At 42.0% G+C, this 15,448-nt stretch overlaps 1 protein-coding gene across 1 annotated transcript; it reads right to left on the bottom strand.

Annotated features, from left to right (window-relative positions):
* Positions 1-6,257: 6,257 nt before the first annotated feature.
* On the bottom strand, positions 6,258-7,961 carry dlx2b (distal-less homeobox 2b). Its single transcript, XM_062527820.1, has 3 exons — positions 7,448-7,961; positions 7,167-7,351; positions 6,258-6,806 (listed from the first exon to the last, which is right to left on the bottom strand). The coding sequence occupies exons 1-3, from the start codon at positions 7,761-7,763 to the stop codon at positions 6,483-6,485; spliced, it is 825 nt and encodes a 274-aa protein (XP_062383804.1). The 5' UTR covers positions 7,764-7,961; the 3' UTR covers positions 6,258-6,482.
* Positions 7,962-15,448: the final 7,487 nt, after the last annotated feature.

Below are 15,448 nucleotides of genomic sequence, written 5' to 3'. Positions count from 1 at the left end.
ATAGGCCTATAGCCTACTAAAGATCATAATGTCTAATAAAACCACCTATATGCGTTATTAGGGCCTACTTCATGAACATCTCTGAAAGTGCTGAAATAATCAGTTCACTATTAAAATGCTAAATGCTATAAAATTAGTTTTAATATTATTTGTCACATTCGCTCTTCAATTCGAAAATGGCCTTTTCACTTTCTTCTTGCCTGTCTCCTTCCCGCTGTGACAGACTACACAGACGCGTGCAGCTGCAGAAGCGCGCGTGGGTTGGCCCACTGATGGCGGGTGAGCGAGCAAGCGAGCGAGCACCCGCTAAATAGAAACGTAATTACAGTCATTTCGCTTTTATTCATTCTCCCGCGTTTTCCATCGTTACGACAATTATGAGCAATTTTCTGCCGGTCAGGGAATCCTTTCAGTCTAACAAAAGAGAGGGGGAGATGGAGAGAGAGGCAGAATTCGATGTTTTAAAAGCTGAAATAGGTGTGCGGCTCTTTCTGTCGCTTTTTCTGACAAATTGCTTTCAGGTGCTAGCAGTGTGAGGGGGGGCTTGCTACTTCATGTTAGCGCACCCTTCAGTAATGTAAAACTAAATCAATGCCCTATAAGTTAAGACAAAGACGACATTACTATATGGCTATAGACAACATCTCGATATCGCTAAATTGCGGAATAGCCTATTAAAAAAATGATTAATGGGCTGATTCGCGCTCTCTGTCCCTCTTTCAGTCTACTTTCTCCCATCCTCTCCCTCAGTGCCATTGACCTGAGGGAATAGACATGATGGCATTTCAGCGAGAAACAAAATATTACCTCAATTAATTCACTTAGGCCTAGAGTAGATAGGATAGATAGGCTACAAGTAATTTCTGGCCATGCGTAAAAATCAAGCTTTATGTTTCTTACCTACTTTTCAGTAAATAAATTTGGCTTCGAACGCTGAGAATCCTATATATTCAGAGGTTAAGGCACTATTCCAGAGGAGGGACGCTTCTCTATCCAGCTGTTCCATAAGGTTAGGCACTGTGAGTTCTGCTCAGTTTCAAAATATGACTGCGTAGTGAGCGTCAAACACGTCTCTTTTTATAGGCCTATCTGGGAGGAGAGAAAGAGTGAAAAAGCAAAGATTATTAGCATGAATGTTTACCCCTCGTCACACTAATGGCACTCGAAGGTTTGGTAATCCTCGGGAAAATTATGAACATTTTTTTCTCGCTCCCAAAATTGCAGCTACACTATTCCGGCTGATTACGCGGCGAACGGAAGTAATTAAAATGTGGGCGGAAAAAAAGGAGAAAACGAGCGGGATTTGCTCTTGCATCTCCCTGGATTAGCGCATAACTGAGCTCGTTGATGTGTGGTAGCCTATAAACAAGGCCCTGCGTCAGGATCTGAATTAGTATAGATATTGGGTAACATTGTACAGAAACCTGTTTTTTATTTATTTATTTATTTATTTATCTTGGAGTAATTGTGGTTATAATCTTAATTTTAGGGAAGGTCATTGATTTAAAGTAACAGCCTCCAGCCATATATAGGCATTTTTCATCACTTATCAGTCAGCTATTACCACATGGTGCTATAACCTACATGAACATAGCCGAAATAAATTATTATACCCTACTGTAATGTCTAACGAATTTAACATGGCATCTGATTCTATGTGGCTTTAAAGGCCTTTGCACACTGCCCCGACAAACGCCGACAAACGCCAACAAACGCCAACAAACACCAACAGTCGGGTCAGTGTGCGCCGGCCGTCTGTGTTTGTTGGTGTTTGTCGGCGTTTGTTGGATGGAGTCGTTAGAGTTCGACATGTCTAATCGGGTCGGGCGAAGTTGTAGAAAGTCGGACCAATGTAGCCCATTTTCCAACAAACGGCAACATTCTAACAGTTCGTTCCCGTGACAACTAGCAAAAAATCCGCGAGCACATTTCCCTTATCCTGCGCATCACTCATACTTGGCTAGTTATTTGCATTGGAAATATTGAGCAAGTTTGGGAAATATCTGGTTTCAACATAAACTCTGCTGGGCGTTTCTACGGGGAGGCTGGAGGAGGCAGTGCCAGAGCACGCTCTTAGATTTCCGATGGTATTATAGCCTAGTTGCTGTAATTAAGGGTTCGCGAGAAAATCAACGTGGATTTGGCCCTACCTACATATAGAGTAACATTAACATTCTCTGCGACGGGCGACAAATGCAAAATGCACACTTCTTCTGTAGCCTATTGGATTGCTCACGAAGTTCTAATCACACTGAGCACATGCATATCATCTGACAGAGCATGATTTTGGCTTTCCCATGGTAGGCTATTAAGGCTACTTGCAGTAGCAAACGTTAGCGAGAAAATCAACCTGACTTTAGGCTACATTTGAATTTAGCCTACATGAAATGTAATCATATTTACATTCCATCTCCACAACCATTAGAATATCTCTCAGAAGCTCCTCGTTCAACACATGGCAAACCTTATTGTAAGACCTAAACGGCAGACCTTACCAAATACGTGGATATGAAGCATTCTTATAAGCCATTCCCGAGTGATCCAGTTTTTAAATTGCAACACTTCTTCTTGGTATCCAACGTCAGTCTGTAGGCCTATGTAATAGCACCCCACAATAACTATGTTGATTTCTTCCACTTTGTTTTTTTGTAATTTAAACTACATAAATTAGATAGAAAACATAAGCATTACTTCCACATATTCCTATGCATTACTTATGTCTATTTTAGACTAGCCAAATACTATGACTGAAGCCTAATTACTCTCACGTTCTTTTAAAGTGACAGGCACTCAATTAGACCTAGCTGACATTAAAGATAAATGTAGGCTACTAGTCAATATGACAATCTTATAAAATGTGAGTCTAATTAGCTAATTACACAGATCATAAATAGGCCTAATGTAAGCTTCATATGAATTTCAAAATGTTTGAATTACAAACATAGGATATGAAGCCACCTTTTCAATGAGTGTGTTTGGGGAAGTAGGCCTATGCCTTGTAATGTCTTTGATCTCCACTTGTGTGGTGGGGGTCCCAAATCAAATCAAGAAAGTATCAAAATTCTTAACTTATTATCAATATTAAAACAATTGTGACACACTGATAGTCTTATCATGTATTTTTCATGCTATGGCTCCTGACTGATGCATGAGATAGACAGACAGATAAATAGATAGATTGGCTATAGACGTGGCATATATGGGCCCCATGTGTCTGCCAAGGGGCCTGCACTAAAAGATTGTGCTGAAAAAATAAAAAATAAGCCAAATGATATCTATCTAAAATAACAAATATTTTAAGTACAGTAGCTTCCAATCATGATATGTTGTCAAAATATTGAAGTTTAGCTTAAGCTGTATGTTTCATTCGTCCTAGGTGTTTCATTGTCAGGAGGGACAAATGAAACAAAACACACGTTTGCACACTCCTTGAATAACTCTAACTCATGGATGGGTTTCTTCAGAGCTGTAAATCCAACTGTATTTGACAGAGGACAGATGTAGGTTGCTAGCGACAAAATATAAACTTTTAGTGTTTTACAACGTCTTTGTAAATTACGTTTAAATAAAAAGTGTTTCATCAGCCATCTAAATAACAATTACTGTAGGCTACCCAATTACAGTTCTGTAAACAAAATGAAAAATGCATTAGAATGGAGGATATACTGTAGCATTTTGGAGCCAAACCCTTATAGGCCTATGGCTACAGTCTGTAAGGTCTCCACTGCATCCATGTTATATTAAACCAAAACTCAAATAAGACCCCCCCCCACCACCACCACACACACACACACACACACACACACACACTACCCCTTAATTCTCCAACCCCTACATACATACAGTAGGCCTACACATTATTACCCCCCCCCCCCCCCCCCCCCACCACCACCACCACCACCACACACACACATAGCCTACATCATTCACCCCCTTGTAAAAGGTAGGTGAGAAAGGTCAGTCTTGTCTGCTGTTGTCTGGGCAGTGTGGACTGATAGTTGGTTTTATGAACATTCTAAAGACTACCAACAGACAAATGGCAACAACTGCCAACTTTAGAATGTTGGTGTTTGTTGGTGTTTGTTGGCATTTGTTGGGGCAGTGTGCAAGGGCCTTAAGGAAGACATTCAGCAGTTAGGCCTATATGGACCTAAACGAATGCAAATAAATATGAATTTTGATGATTTCATTTTGAAATGACCAAGCTTGTTGATCTGCAAGCATAATAAATTATGCTATACTTTAAAGCTATTCCTAGTACAATAGTGTTTGATTATGTATTTGCCTAACATGTTATTAGCCTAAATCTTGTAATATTATCTCTTCATTTATCAAAATTCGTGTGAAATCAATTGTGCTATGCTGACCGCATACTCACAGACTGCCATCATGTTCAATTTACCTGGATCAGTAATTGTCATTAAGAGTTTTTAATGTATTCATATGCATACATGAGAAATGAGATATTATAGGACTTGCTTGCGGCCATACCTTTCCATATTTATTTCGGTTCAGTTGGGAGTCTACTTGCAACTACAGCAACAACTGGGTGCCAGTTTCAATTGCTTGCCTGCACATGCATTATCAAATTAAAACTACGATAACGTGGTATATTACTGCTGTTAATCTTAGCCTAAATACACAGATAACTCTTCCTATACATGTTTTAAGTATTGAACTGTGAGCGTAAGAAGTGGCTACCCAGGCTCAGAGACCAGAATAGCTTGAGGCAGGAGGCCGGGAGTGGAGGCGAGTTGGGAGGGGAAATGTTTCCATGTCGGTCTGCTTGAGGCGGTTTTGTCTTTTCGGTTTCTCCCTCTCTTCTTTTCTCTTGCCTTTTTTTGGAGGCCTACAACATAAAACGTCTGGGAGAGGCGCGCGCTGACTCCAGAGAGTCTGCTGGGGGAAGAACCCAGGCCACACTAGGAACGCCCTCACGTCCCCTCTCTCTCCTTCTTTCTCTCTCTCTCTGTTCCTCTCTTTCTCTGTGTGCTTTTCTTCTCTATCTCATCTCTTATTCAGGGCCGGTAGCCTACAGTACTACTGGTGTATATGACAACTCGAAATAATCGGATCCTATTAAGAAACGAATGGAACCCGGGAAACTCCATTCATTACCGACTAACCGCAATGGTTCATAAAAAAGCTGTTGGCAGCGCTGCACACCACAGCGCTCATAGACTCTTGGCCAACACGCTCTTGTCGTTTTATTGGCCTCTGGCCTGTAATGTTTCCAGAATCAACTGTCATCAGTCTACGGTCAGAGTGCCCTGCAGAAACAGTTCTTCGACAGGACCACCGTACAATGAAGCCCCTAGCCTACTCCGAACAAACCTATCCCAGCCTCTGATTAACTGATTTTAAAGTCACTGATATGTGATCACTTTTGAGAAGTACTACGTGTCCAATCATCCGTGGTTCCGCTTCGCTGAGCTGGATCCAGCGGAAGGCACATCTGGCGCCAGTTCTGCGGGGATGCGGTCACGTCAGTCTGACAGTCCGCATTCTCCAGATTTGCTGGTAACCAAAAACATTTCACCAGTCGAAAATTCGGCTTAAAAAGAACAGGAGCCCACCAATGTGACCAGTGGTGTCAGCACTGGTGTCGTAACACTCCTGTCATCATTTGCACATAACAAAAGCGTTAAATTGGACGACATGAGCTCCGACAAAAATAGGAAGAGTAATAGGAAACAGAGCAGTGTTTGTTGAAATAAAACATTTATCACAGTAGCATACAAATAAAATAGGATACACGAATCGTGTTCAGATGACTCAGATGCTGAAAACGGCATAATTTTCGGCCTTAAGTTAACCTGTTACTTCATGGACTATGGAAGCCAGCCTGTAAGATGAGGCGTTTGGGCACATATCAAAGGGTGCTGTTGAAACGGTTGTTTGCGTTGTATTTAAACAAACGTGCTCCCATTCCAGTCATTCACCTCAAAAAGCCCACACAGAATTTAAACTAGCACTGAACGGTTACATATGCCCCATGGGAGGCAACCAAACAACGAACATATAGCCTAGGTTATGGTCTACTTCAAAGGCAATACCATTTTCATTTGAGGCAAACTTGGTCGCTGTGAGCTCAGCTGGATCCTCAGTGTTAGTAACATGTGTGTGTTTTTTTTGTTTGTTTTTTTACAGTGAAACCCTGGATATTCAACAATAAATGCAAGGTCTATGTATGCCATTGCCCATGTTTACGTGTATGTTGAATTGACACACCAATAAGCGCAAAAGAGAGCAATAAATAGCTGAATAAAAATAATTTAATTCCCAAATCATTGCATGAGAATACTACACGTCCGACGGCTACAATATAAATCCAAAAAGGAAAACGCAATAGAGTTTATTTTCTTAGTTCTCCCCACTCTCCCCAACAGGATGGTCCCCCGCGAAACCAGGCGCCTTGGCAGGTAGAAATCCAGCTTCGATCGAGTTCCATCCATAGTTCCTCTCAGTTTTTGAGTTCAACGTTAGAAAATGGGCCCCGTACTCATTGCGCTGTTATGGTGCTGGATAAGAGGGCTTGGCTGTCCGTGAGTCGCAGTGTTCGTGGATGTATACCAAGAGTAGTTTGTAAGGAACGAGGGGGCTGTGGTGTTCGGTGGGCCATTGTTCTGGCTCATCGTCGAATCCCCGTCGTTCAGCGTTTGGCCCTGTGGGAATTCCCAGTTCGTCTCGGCCGGAGAACTGCAGGGTGGCGAATCACTTGGGGCGACGTGCTGATCCGGAGGAATTTCCCCGTTTTTCCATAACTTCTTGAATTTGGAGCGTCGATTTTGAAACCAAATTTTCACCTAAAACAATAGATAAACATCAACAACACGAAAAGATGCAGATACAAGATGCAATAAATGACTTTTTAGTAACTGGAGAATTCGCCTTCCAAGACATCTGCCTATTAAAATCTACTGAAGTAAATAGCACACTTTATTACTGCTCTAGACGACGACAATTAAAGTTAGTAGCCCAGAGGCAGTATACTGTGGTTTACCACACATATTCTTAGTTTTAGGGCTTAAAGCATTAATAGTGTTGCCTTTGTTAACTACATCCAGAAGTTGATGTTCCTAATCCTGCGCACAAATTCTGTTTTGAATAGTTTTACCAATAGTCATTCACATTCATTCATTCCTTGAAGTCAACTGCTCTCTCACCTGCGTCTGAGTCAGGCCAAGGGACGCCGCCAGTTCGGCCCGCTCTGGGAGCGCCAGATACTGGGTCTTCTGAAACCTCCGCTGGAGAGCAGCCAGTTGGAAACTTGAATAAATAGTTCGAGGCTTTCGGACCTTCTTTGGCTTTCCATTGACCATCCGAATTTCTGGCTCGCTCTCCTCTTTCTCTGCAGAAAAGAAACAACGGGACCGTTTAAGCAACTGATGTCTCCACACACCCTACGGGTAATTGATGAGAGATGTCAAAAATAGTGACAGTTTACCTGTGTCTGTTGGAACTGGTGATGATCCAGAGGCATAGGACCCGTAGGCGCCATAAGAGGACCCAAAACCCATGTCGTACGCTTTGGGACTGTAGTGTACGTTACTGGCTCCCCCTGGATGGTAAGGATACGACCCAAGTTGTGCGTATGCCGCGCCAGCGCAAAGACCAGGCTGGGGGCTGCTATAGAAGCTGCTGTCGGTCACTGTGGACACCGGTAACGTGGGCGAGTCTTGAGATTTCATGGTGTGGAAGTTGGTGGAGGTAATTTGGTTGGAGTGCATATCTGTGGCGAGGCTGTCAAAGACTCCGGTCATCGTTCCAAGACAAAATGTTGCCAAAGTAGAATATACCGGCGATATATTTACGCGTTACGATCCGGCATATAATAAAACAATTTAAAAGTATCTGAGCTAAAACTTGGATATTCAATGGAAGTTTGGACGCTTTAAGAGAGGTAGTTTTGTTGTAGGTTTGTTTACTGGCGCATCCTCTTTCCCAGTGGAGGGTGTGCGTCTTCGGGTTGCCTCTGTTCCCTGAGATGCTGTCAGGGCGGTCCATATACAGCGAGTCATGTGAGAGACGCAACCAATAGGTGAGCAAACAGTCGACGTAGGCCTATACGAGGTACATTTGGTTTGCCTTGAAGGATTACTAAAAGCCAGGAAAGCCTCTTTGTCTCTACTCTTCCATATCAGGCGCCGAAAGCAGAAACATACCCAATGAGTGTTTCCCTTCTATCGACAAAGTTGTTAAGCAGACTTCACACCAAAAAGCCCATACTTAACTTTCAAGACTGACACATGAATACTTCTGAGTGTTCTTCTTAAATGTTCCACAACGCAACCGTTTTGCTATTATTTCACCTCATCTCAGTGATACGCTTTACGCAAATACTTAAGTATATCAAATGTGTTGATATAAGAACGGTAAAGAAGACCATTCTGTGAAGCATGGGAATACATATCCTAAGCAATTGTTGAAGGTAGGCGCCACCCACTGACAAGACAGTGGTACTTCGTGCCAGGGACCGAACACTAGGCATAAGCAGGCAACACGTTTTGCTAGACTAGACGTCGAGTAATTACCAATGGCGCCAGTCTCTTCAGACGCACAGGTGAGCAAAACAGCTATTAAAATGCGTAAATGGCGGGGATGAAACTCTGAGAACACCCACAAAAAGTTATGTCTCGCCAGACGCCTCCAACGTGCTCTAAAAATTGCGTCATGCGCAGCCAGTGCCAATTTAGTTAAGGCCAACAGTAAGTCCAGCAACAGGTAGGCCTGAAATCATTCATTTCGTGTCAGAGTGTGAACATTCACACGAGAAAATATGGTCAATTAGAGAGGCCATCTTCGTATCCTATGGTAAAATAAAAAGAAACCGGGGGGACTGTAGAAACACACTCATGATTTAGATATCTTTATGGAGGCCTATTACATGTGCGTAATCATATCTGCTGTAGTCTATTAATCATTGTGTTGAAATGAAATGTGTCGCTGCGCGCAGTTTGGTGCAGAGCATCAGCATTAATATACTGATACATAATTACTTAATTACTTAGTTGGATACATTTCTGTCATTTCATGTGCATAGTGTGACCAGTAGTTTAGGATCAGTCTTAGGTAATTTCTACCTGTCCGATATGAGCTTTTCTTTGTTTAAAAAAATATCTCTTTTTTTCTTATCTTGAGGTCACTTCAACTGCATAGATGCTCTTTACTCTGTCTCCATCTTGTGGAAAAATAGTGATACAATTATGTCGAGTGGATGCATAGTATCAGATTAACCTACAAATCTGTCATTATATCTCTACAATAATCTGAAGTTGTCTTTCGAAACTGAACAAGAGGGATGGGGCAAGGTAACTTTACGTGAATTGCAGGTTTACGAAAAGACATATTATGCTAATAATTTCATAATAGTCTCGGTGCCATCATAAATATTTGATAAACAGACCCTGACAATTGCATTCACGCGAAGTGGAAGAAACGACTAGAGCAAAGACTAGGTAAACGTATTTGCCAGCCACAGTGAGGACAGGTGACATGAATAACACACATAAAACACAAAAAAGTTTGAACATTGCGTGGGGCCCCCGTGCCGTCGGGGGGCAGCAGAGGACCAGCTATAAACTGTCATTGCAATTGCAAGACTGACCTCGATGATCGAAAGTAGAAGGATGGCCTACATGAGTCTTGCTGTTAAGCAATTGCAATGAGGTCGGAGGCAGACAATAAATCGTGCCCTTAGAATGATAAGGTTCTATCTGACATTGTGTCAACATTTCATTGACACATTCTTATTCTCTGACAACAAATGATGTGAGGTGAGGTGGTTCTTGAAGGCTGATAAGGCGCAGATGTATTTAACAAATTAAACACTCCAACTCGAAGCAGATTGACAGGCTCCTCTAGATTGTAGGCCTATGAGCCCTGCATTCTTTCTTGACAGTGTGGGTCTGTCAGAGCAGAGGTAACAATGAAACAACAAGAAAAAGATGGAGAATCGTTCACGTGAGAGCTTGCTTTATGTGTCCACACAGACTCACCTCTCATACCTCGGATCCTAGAAGCTTGGTCTTCCTCTCCATACCTATCCTAAGCAAAATAACTTTGTTCCCATCAAGGGCATCTGCTGTCAACATCCTGTCCTTAGAAAATCATAAGGTAACATAGTTCACAAACAGCAGAGTCAATAAAAGCCAAGGATTTTTCTTTGATAATGATTTTTACTTACTCTTATTAACTTGTTAGTTTTTTTTGTATGAAGATGGAGGAACATTCAAGAGAAATACTGCAGTGTGTATTTACTGTAAACTACTTTGCAAGAGAAGGGCTTGTGATGTTCTTGAAAACCTACAAATCATTGCGGTGTGCAGTAGCATTCACAGTAGCCTGTTACTGTTTGTTTCTACAGAAACTTTATGGCAGGCAGTCTTTTACTCTGGTTGTCAAGCCAAATATGCCTCCAATTTGTGCACATCAGCAAACATGCACAAGACAGACAAAACCAGAAGAGTGCACCTGGGTATGAATGACTCCTCTTGAAAAGTATGCATCGGGTAAACCTGCCCTTTCTCTGATCAGAGGGGAGTCTGCCATAAACGATTAAAATGGACATGTTTACATTTCCAGTTGTAGCATTAAAGCTAGCAGTATTGATGGAAAGCATGCATGTCTAGTGAGAGCAGTCCTGTGTGACTGCTAGCGTGCAAAGAGCAGATCAAGCTTCAATTGCCTCAGAAAGAGGCAGCACATGTGCCCTTTAGTTTTTAGACGTGTGTGTTTTTTTTATAATGACGTCATGCTGGAAATAAAATAAAAACAAACACGTTATAAATAGTTAACAAATAAATAAACTCAATGTGTGTTACAAAAGATGAGTTAAAACTAGGCTACACAACAGAGATCAGAGATCACCAAATGGTTAGACACAGAAAAATATAAAACCCAGTGTTCAAATATTGTAGCATAATTCCTACACTTCTATAACAACAACAGTTCAAAAGCTGTTCTGAGACAATTGATAAACATTTTTTTAAAATAATTGAATAATTGAGATATTGGAGATAATTCAGAAATTGTGTGAAATAGACTTTCCAAAGTTGATTCCCATCTCAAGTGGAGTGAGTGTTGACAGGTGTTGATTTTCTTGCAATCACATAGGCATACACAGCAGAAATAAAAGTGGACTTTAAGAATACTGTTTTACTTGAATACCTTTTTTATTCTGTGTGGGTGCAGAACAACATCACAGAGAGAGAGAAAGAAAGAGAGAGAGAGAGAGAGAGAGAGAGAGAGAGAGAACAAGGCCTAGAGATGAAGAGTTGGACATGAAGAGCAGAGGAGGAGCTGGATCAGGCAGGTAAGTTATTCTCTCGTCTCCCCCTACTGGCCTGCCAGGGGGGTGCAACGTGTACTATACTGTAATTATTGGCCAAATTTCCCTCCTGGATGCACAATATACCATCTGCAGGTTATTTAATACTACCAGGGGTGGATATGGCATGGCATTAGGCGCATTAGTGAGAGATGCTATTCAATGTGATAGGGACAAGGAGATTCTAATTGTATTGATTGTAAGGATTTGTTCATTATTCTACTGGTATTTTAAGCTAAAAATCATACATAGCCCCCTTTGTCTGATTTGGACCATACTCTCCCATAACACCACATTGTAGGCCTGTACTTTTATGTGAATCAAATACATGCAAGTCAATGAAAGAGTGCCATTACAGACATTCAAGACAACACAATTCTACACACAGCATCTTTAAAGGACCTGTTACACTGATGTCTTGGTCTTTTGTTAATTAAGTTCTCTATACTTTGTTACTTGTGTGTCATATTTATTTCCCTATAAAGCGACTTTGGGTTTGAGAAGAGAACTATGTAAATAAGGAGTAAAATAATGAAATGATATGTGGAGTTTTTCCCTTTTTTAACTGTAAAACATTCAAAAATGGCCTAGAAATGGTTAAAGAATGAAAAGAAAAAAACGTTAAAAGACAGAATGTCAGAAATGCATTTGCACTGCCTTGTCCAGAAATGCACTGAAGTTCTTTTCAGTTCTGTACTATTCCAGTGCAGTAGTCTCTCTGTCAGTCATACTTTATGAAGGGGGAGGCAAGAGGAGAGTGCAGCCAAGGGAATTCCTGGAATAGTTCAAAGGCAGCTCATCCCTTTCTCCTTCTCATGGACACAGATGGACTTGATAAGGGACATACACACGCACACACACACATGCACACATCAGGGCTTTGAGGTGAAGTCCGAGTCAGTCAGGTAACAGTTTCTGCCTGTAGTTTGGTGGCTGCATAATTACTTCTCTTGTCAGTCCTACTGTAGGTCTCGATTCTGTTATCTGTCTGTTATTTGGACACCTCTAACACACACACACACACACACACACACACACACACACACACACACACACACACACACACACACACACACACACACAGATATAGATTCTGTCTCGTCTTTCTCTCCTCTCTCACACTCACTAGCTGCTTTCAGACATACTGTACTGTAGGTGTAAGTCTGCATGTTCTGCTGCGGATATCAAACGGTTGGACCGTATATCTGAACAACATAACCGTCCATTTGGAACTCCGAACTTAGCCAGCTGTTTCACTACTCCCCTCCTAGTATTTCCGACCGACATTATGTAAACAAACTTGTGGCTGAACGAAGCGAAGAACATGCAGAGATTCAGTTCATATGCGCGTTCAACTACGTTCAACCTGTTCAACCACGTGGAGATGTCTGCATCATGTAAGCATCATAATTGAATCACCTGAAGGCTCAGACATCCGTTTGACAAAGATCCTCATACCGTATGGAGGACACATCCGAAAGCAGCTACAGTCTCTCTCACTTATTCTACACAGATATACAGCGCCCTTCACAATTATTGGCACCCCTGGTTAAGATGTGTTCTTTAGCTTCTGATAAATTCATTTTTTTTCCCAAATAATATAGGACCACAATGAAAAAAAGCGTAAAATCCAACCTTTAATACAAGTGCATTTATTTAGAAGGAAAAAAATCCCACATTAAGAAATAATTATTTTACATCAAATCATGTGTGCCACAATTATTGGCACCCCTGATGTAAATGCTTTGTACAACCCCCCTTTGCTAATAAAACAGCACCTAATCTTGTCTTATAATGTTTCACAAGATTAGAGAAAACAGAAAGAGGGATCTTCGACCATTCCTCTTTGCACAAAATCTCCAAATCATCCAACGACCTGGGTTCTCTCCTCTGCACTCTCCTCTTCAACTCACCACACAGGTTTTCAATGGGGTTGAGGTCTGGGAACTGAGATGGCCATGGTAGGAGCTTGATACGGTGTCTGGTGAAGCATTTCTGTGTAGACTTGGCCATATGTTTAGGGTCAGTATCTTGCTGAAAGACCCAGTAACGATCCATCTTCAGCTTTCGGGCAGAGGCCACCAGATTTTGATTTAAAATGTCCTGGTATTTCAAAGCATTCATGATGCCATGCACCCTAACAAGGTTCCCAGGCCCTTTGGAAGAGAAACAGGCCCACAGCATCACCGATCCTCCCCCATACTTCACAGTGGGCATGAGGTGCTGTTCTGCATACTCATCTTTTTGTTACGCCAGACCCACTTAGAGTGTTTGTTGCCAAAAAGCTCTAACTTTGTCTCATCTGACCAAAGCACACGGTCCCAGTTGAAGGCCCAGTACCGCTCCAGACGTTAGTGCTTATGATTTTGAGTGAGAAAGGTTTTTTTCCCTGCATGCCTCCCAAACAACTTGTTGGCATGTAGATAGTGCCTGATGGTTGTTTTGGAGACTTTGTGACCCCAAGATGCAACCATTTGATGCAATTCTGTAACAGTGAGTTTTGGAGATTTTTTTTATTTCTCTTACCATCCTCCTCACTGTGCGTGGTGGCAAAATAAACATGCGTCCTCTTCCAGGCTTGTTTACCACTGTTCCAGTTGTTTTAAACTTCTTAACGATTCCTCTGACCATATGGGCAGGTGTGCGAGTGGCTATTTTCTTATAGCCATTGCCTTACTTGTGAAGGTCGGCACACATCTGCCTTACTTGAACAGTGTGTTCCTTTGTCTTTCCCATGTTGAAGAGAAATGGCCTCTGTGTCACGTCATATTGATAGCCCAGGTAAACAGGATGTTAAGAATTACTAATTAAATGTTCCTACATACTCTGATTGACTTTGTAAACTACTGTAGAAATGACAGAAATTACAGAAATACTTTAATTACATTTATTTCCTAGGAATTGTTAGGGGTGCCAATAATTGTGGAACAGGTAATTTTATGAAGAATAATTATTTCTTAATGTGGGATTTTTTTCCTTCTAAATAAATGCACTTGTATTAAAGGTTGGATTTTACGCTTTTTTTTATTGTGGTCCTATATTATTTGGAAAAAAAATGAATTTATTAGAAGCTAAAGAACACATCTTAACCAGGGGTGCCAATAATTGTGGAGGGCGCTGTAGGTTTGTGAAAAGTGCCGGGTCCACAGGTTCCATACATAATCCATAGGGGTGGGACAGCCATGGAGGAAAGACATGTTGTGAATGATTGAACTGGCCCAGGGGGCGGAGTGGGACACATATTAACAGGAGATTTCAAGCTCCAGCGGCTCCCTCTCAGCGGGGAGCGGGGGTGTTGATGGAAGGGTGAACCAACTTGGCACCATTCCCATTTAAGGGGGGAAATCCGGGGGCTACCTCAGACATGTCACAGCCTCTCATCGAAACTCTTCAGAAGTCTGTACCCGTCTCATAGCCTGGTTAGCGCCTACCACTTCTCAAATGAGACGTGCTCTGGTAACCAAACGTTCATTTTCTCGTATTTGAAAAAAAAAAAGCCCAGATCTGTTCATTTGGCGCCACGGATGTCTATCAAATGCGTCTGTGCATAGCTCATCATCGTCTTACTTTCCCCCCTGTTCTGTGACTGGTCCCCTATCTCAGGCAAAAATTAGGGCGGTAGTTGCCTCAACAGCCTGAATAAAATTGTGCGCAAGGCATTATGGGAACACCCAAGCTACCCGTCTCATACGCATCCCATACCTGCATGTCAGGCCATCATAGTTGTTACTGTGTTATTACTAACGGGGTGGGACTGGGGAGGGGCCGAGGGGAGTAAGGGAGAGGGTCTGTGGTCACACAGGCCAGGCTGCTGTAGGGTGCAGCAGAGAATGTATACAAGCAGCGATATCATGCCCTTTTTAAGCTCACAAGTAATCAGCCGGCCACAAAATATGACTACTGACCGACCAGGAATTCTCCCGATTCTAACAATTACCGCTTCATTATGGAAGTGGTCTAGTTGCAGTTGGCTGATGTGCTTGAGTATGGTGTGTGTGTGTGTGTGTGTGTGTGTGTGTGTGTGTGTGTGTGTGTGTGTGTGTGTGTGTGTGTGTGTGTGTGCGTGTGCATGTTTTTGATTATTTTCTACAAGCAACTTTGTCTGGATACGTCCCCTCT

This window comes from Sardina pilchardus, chromosome 23 (assembly GCF_963854185.1).
Source record: "Sardina pilchardus chromosome 23, fSarPil1.1, whole genome shotgun sequence".
Classification (NCBI taxonomy): domain Eukaryota; kingdom Metazoa; phylum Chordata; class Actinopteri; order Clupeiformes; family Clupeidae; genus Sardina; species Sardina pilchardus.
Note: the sequence above shows the minus strand (reverse complement) of the source record. Positions and strands in the feature narration are given on the sequence as shown.